The 5,809-nt window shown below is 49.6% G+C and overlaps 1 protein-coding gene across 1 annotated transcript; it reads left to right on the top strand.

Moving 5' to 3' along the window:
* Positions 1-245: 245 nt before the first annotated feature.
* On the top strand, positions 246-4,414 carry LOC136687764 (pyrokinin-1 receptor-like). The gene is made up of 2 exons (XM_066662313.1): positions 246-1,095; positions 3,118-4,414. The coding sequence occupies exons 1-2, from the start codon at positions 246-248 to the stop codon at positions 3,441-3,443; spliced, it is 1,176 nt and encodes a 391-aa protein (XP_066518410.1). The 3' UTR covers positions 3,444-4,414.
* The last annotated feature ends 1,395 nt before the right edge of the window (positions 4,415-5,809 follow it).

The raw sequence follows: 5,809 nt of genomic DNA on the forward strand, positions 1-5,809 counted from the left end.
TACGTTGTGTATTTATGTACGTTGTGTATTTATGTACGCTGTGTGGAACTGAAGACATCAGCAGGAGTTTGACAATGTTGTATCAGGACTGATTGTTTCTGTCTTTTATGACATAATTATCCCTTCCTTCCTTCTTTTTCTTCTCCAGATTCCCCTTTGAGTCTCGGACTCCCCCCAGCACTCGCTCTTTGAGAGGTGTTCCACCCTAGTGTCGAGCGTAGCCGTGGCTCTGAAGCTCTGGCAGCATGAACGACTCTCTGGGGACGTTCCAGTTGACCTGCAACACCAGCCCAAACTCTGCGCCCGATCTTTACATCAGCGTGACCAAGCAGGAGCCGTATCACATCGCCATCCCCATGACCGTCTTTTACAGCATTCTCTTCATCTTCGGGGTGCTCTTCAACGGTGTCAGCATCCTGACCCTGCTCACCGACGCTCGAATGAAGGTGAGCGCCATCCAGCTCTATCTGCTCAGCCTCGTCTTGTCCGACATCCTACAGCTGCTGACCATCCCCATCACTGTGTATCGCTACTACTGGGAGAGCTACCCCTGGAGATTAGGAGAACCCTTGTGCAAGGCCTACTTCATGGTGCGCCAGATGTACTGCGCCACCACCAGCTGGGTCATCCTGGCGTTTACGGCCGAGCGATACGTGGCCATCTGCCACACCATGTGGTCCCTGTCCAGCCTGAGGAGATCTCGACTTCCCTGCCTCCTGGGCTGGATCTGGCTGCTCTCCTTGGGTTCTTCTGTGCCTTTCGCCCTGGTCTACCAGCACGCGAAGGCCTGCATCCTGGACTATGGAGCGACGTCGCCCGACAAAGCGTTCGTGATATCCACCATGTGTGAGATGACTGAGCGAGAGCCTTCACCCATTTACAAAGGAGCCTTGCTTCTCAGGGGCATCCTTTGCTTCTTGGTGCCACTCATGTTCATCTTCGCGCTCTACATCCTCATCATAATCCACTTCCGCTACAACAGCCGGCAGCGGACGGCGATGGGCCTCACCAGGGCGGTCAGCGGAGGAGGGAACCCACAGGGCCTGCAGAGCGGGAAGCTGCTGCTTCAGGAGAAACGGGCTTTGCGGCTCATGGGTAAGTCCAGCTCTGGTGGGAGAGGTCTGCAGATAAAGGGTAGTCAGCAATTTTCTTGAAACATTCTTCTTTAGGTTCAGAAAATGTGCTTATCCTGGCACCCATAATCCTCGAGATAAAGAAGCTCCAGAAAGAGCTCAGAGCCTGAAATAAAGCTGGACGGTCATTTACAGAGTGTTATATCATCCTCAATAGTGTTCACTGGTTCTCTCTTAGAACCTGGGGCCTACACTTCACCTGTCTTTCTCTCTCTGGGCCTGGGCACACCTCGCATGTCTGCAGCTGTCTTTATTTAACATACAGCCAAAGCATGTGTTGGCTGCTCACTTCTCCACCGCTGCATTGCCGATGACGCCACAGACCGGCACCCCCTGGCACTCCACACACTAACGTGCATTTCCAGGCACTCAGAGGTCTACCCTCAGCAGGCAGAGCGTGTAGACCTGGAATAATACGTACGTTTATTAAGCTTATTGTTTAAGAAGAGCTGTGTGAAACAGGCAGGTCCCTGGTGGACACGCCCTGTAGATGAACCAGTGAGAGATGACGCTGGGGCCGATGGGCGCAGGTCTGGACACAGCAGGAGCTCGTCACCATGAATGGAAGGAAGTGTTATTCTGAGGCTGACACTCAGTGAAACCTGACACCGAACCACAGCTGTTTCAATGCAGCAGAGTTGAACGTGTGAGAGATCTTTAAAAAGATGTGTTCACTGAGGTGGGGACTGTAGGGATGGGGGCAGACGTCTGTCTCCTCTGTGAGGGTGGGGGGGTAAACTGTAATCTGTGGAAATGGAAGAGTAAAGCTGAGGTAATGGCCCTGTCCATATTTAAGAGAAGTGCACGCATCCTCTGTAACAGTGTCATTCTGTTCAGGAGCACGGTGCTTACAGAAACATTTAGCAGAACGAATGGATGAATGGATGAATGAATGAATGCGAGTGAACACTGTACTGGAACTGGATGTGTTCAGTGCAGACCCAGACCTCCTGTCCTGATCTCAGTTTCACATTACACCTCAGTCCCCGATCACAGCTGGCATTAATATTGCTTCAATCAATAATCAATCAATCAATCAATTACACAACCTTTATTTTCCCTCAGAATCACACTGAGGCTGACCCTCATTTGCAGCTTAATGATAAAGGGTTGAACGCAGCTAATACACAGACGTCTGGAGGTGGCAAGAGGCTGAAAGTTGGACCATTTTGAGTGACACCCGCGAGTCTCAGGAGATCTGATCATGAACGACCAACAAAACACAGAGCCTTTCACACAGAGCCTGGGCTTTAAATGAATTCTTTTGTGAGTGTTTTTCTCCTGTTTCCTCGGGAGGAGGAGGTGTGTGGTGGAGTGGCGCCCTGCTGTGGGGGGGAGGTTACAGAAGTTTCACTAAAACGCCTAAATAACTCTGAGCTTTTGGCCTCTTTAAGGCTTGAAAAGTCATGGTTCATTGGTGAACCCCATGCGGGGGGCAATGATGTAGATGGTGTTTATTGCTGTCGGAGAGTTCCCACGACAGGATTAATATGTTCATACGTGTCTCTGTGTGCAGTGCAAGTGAAAACAGTATGTCCTCGAGACGCTCTGCATCTGGTTCACACCTGAACGTTGCTCTTATGATCAGATCCATCAGGACACAGGTGTGAACAGGGCCTTAGAAAAGACTTACGCTACGGCAGAAACTGTGCCCTGTTCACTATATAGTGCACTATTTTGTACTAGTGTCTGAAAAAATAGTGTACAATAACACAGTGCAATGTAAAACACGATGTCCATTAGCAGATAGCACATTACCCATAATCCATTGTGTTGTTTGGTAGCATCTGACATCATTAGTAGGGAGCCTCTTCAGACACAGGGTTAATGTGACTCAGGACTCTGATTGGTCGTTAGGGGGGCGTTAGTTTCTCAGCGTCCACCAGCTTTAGTTTGAATCCAAGCTGTGCTTTGTTAGTGCTTCCTTTAGAAGGAGGAGTTTCTGCCCTCTCTCGACTCTCACCCCATGTCTCATGTCTTACAGGTGCCGTGGTGGTAGCTTTCTTCATGTGCAACTTTCCAGACATCGCCTCCTCACTGATGCAGGTGTACGTGGACTCCTGGTCCGGCACAGTCCTGGCGGTCTACACGGTCCTCAAGTCCTACCTGTCCCTGCCCCTCTGGTACGTCAACAGCGCCCTGGATCCCATTCTCTTCTGCATTTCGTCCAACGTGTTTCGGAAAGCCTGCTGGAAGACCATCGGCTCCCTCAGACTTCGGTGGCCTCGCGTTTGCAGACACAAGGGTCCAGCTTCGGTGACCAGCGTGGCCAGCCAGAACTCCACAGGAGCAGCCAGCACTTCAGCATGAGGCTCTGACCTCTGACCTCTATTACAGAGACCACTGTGTGAAGTTCTGTGAGGTCATTTTCTGTTGATTATGATGTGATTGTTTGCCAAAGTTTGGGCGTCTCTGGTCACAGTCCAGGTTTTGTTGATTCTGTGAGTGTAAATAATCATCTGGGTATTGATCAGCACCCTGTCTCTGTAGAGTTCTGCTGTGGTAACAGCTTCTGTCCGCTGCTGATGATTAGTTCTGGGTCAAAAAGAGCCCCTTTCCGCCAACATGGAACCAGTTCTGCACATTTCCACAAACATACACAGGTTCCAGAGCCAGAAATGTGTGTTCTCTGCTGGAACCATGTAGAGATAAAGAAGCTCCAGAAAGAGCTCAGAGCCTCAATTAAAGCGTTAAGGGGCAGTGGAGCTGGACGAGTCACTTACAGAGTGTTATATCGTGCTCGACGAATTGGACTCGTCTGCTTTGAGACTTGTAATAGTTTCTCTGGGATAATTGTGGGATAATACACAAAACAATATTTAAAATAACTTGAGTGCAGTTTTTTCCTAAAACATAATGCACACACCCCACAAACCTTACACTGTGTACTTCAAAAGTAAAAGAGGACACACACACACACACTGCAGGCATTATACCCATCTAGACGTTCACTTGGTGTTGGACCTGAGGCTCCGCAGTCTCACTGTCGTTACTCGTTTGTTGATTGACCAGTGGCGCTCAAACTTTCGCCCATGACTGTATAAGAGGTCTGTCTGTATTTCATAACGTAATGTAAGGTTTACACTGAGAAAACATTCACCTTGTAATTGTGCGACGATGGTGGTCAAAAAGGCCCAGGGCACTAACTCGGGCGCTCGCTAGTGGCCTCCCCAGTCGTTTACATGAAGCTCTCGATATGCTGCACAGTGCTTGTACAATGATGTCGTCCAGTGACTGGAGGGCTCAGATTTCAGAGACTGTCCTGAACACACAGCTCGACCGCACAGTAACATTGTTACTGAGATACATTCCGTGGCCAAAGGTTTGTGCCCTTTGCTGCAGAAACTGTCGGTGCACTTCTGAGGGAGCTCTGGGGTGTTTCAGCAACTGATGCTGGGTCACAGTCGTGGGTGGAGTCAGCGAAGGGATACGTTTGGGCAAAATGTACTGTTATGCAAATTAGGTGTGAAGCGATAAGATGATTAAAGGAACATGAGCTGTACTCTGCTGCTGCAAAATACCACTTGATGTTGTAAAATAAAGCTCTATATATATGACAGACACGTTTACAGGTGAAGAGCAACGTGGGGGGTGTTTAACAGCTTGTTACAGACGCTCTGCTTCACTGTCGTACAGAGTTAGAGTCTTGCCCAAGGACACTCTTGTTGGTGTGGTGTTCTGTGCTCACCCAGGGAGGAACTGAACACTCGTCAGTTATGGGGTTTTTCTGCTGCATAGGACCTACTCTACTGCACTCTGCTCTGGTTCATACTTCTCAAAATCCCTCCTCTAAGGGGAACAGTGGGAAACCACAACAACGGTAACGTTAAGCGGTGTTTACTCATGGTGTATTGGCGTGTTGTTGTTGTTTGGGACTGAACACAGCTCCGTCATCAGTTCAGACAGATCAGTAGAGTTTGTTCCTTCCTTGTTGCAGCGTCCAGCTCTCGCTGGATTCTTTCGTCGGCCACCGATCCAAGGAGCGTTTGAACCTCTTCAAAAGACCACGGCATAATTTTACGAGCTGCCGTCGTGAGTCGGATAAAAACAAACGTGATCTCTGCTGCAGCTGGAGATTTTACAGAGGGAGAGTTGGTGCTGGTCGTCTGCGTTGCGTGGCGTAGAGTGACGACTCTCTCTGGACGATCAGCGCTCTGCAAGGTTTACACGCCATGGTTTAGCCCCTACTCGACTCGCTCTGAACCACGAGAGAACAGCCACTGAACAAGAACCCGCTTCCAGAACCAGGACCTGATTCACCTGGTGGAGGAGTGGAAACAGATGAGTCGAGTGAGAAACATGCAGCTGAAATGCATTCCATAATCATTATTTGAAGCTCACCACACCCCCAGAGTAACCAGAGCAGGAAAGTCATCGCTCGTGTGAACTGAGTGTCAGACCTTTGATTGTGCAGTGTGCCACAGTAATCATCCAGTCTGGCAGCTTTGGATTTGTTGCTTTAGTCAGTCCAGAGTTCTGGTTCTCTTGGGTCCAGCTGCATGGCTGTGTTTTGTTGATGCTCTTTTGTTTGAAAAGCTGTGGATTATTTATTCGTCATTTGAGATACACCTCCACACAGTGAACTAAAGTGGACCCAGGGAAGGCGTGCACGACGTGGAGGGTGGAGAGGGTGTGAAGGGCATGGAGGGCGGTTAGGGTGTGCAGGGCTTGGAGGG

Source organism: Hoplias malabaricus, chromosome 2 (genome assembly GCF_029633855.1).
Source record: "Hoplias malabaricus isolate fHopMal1 chromosome 2, fHopMal1.hap1, whole genome shotgun sequence".
NCBI classification, from domain to species: domain Eukaryota; kingdom Metazoa; phylum Chordata; class Actinopteri; order Characiformes; family Erythrinidae; genus Hoplias; species Hoplias malabaricus.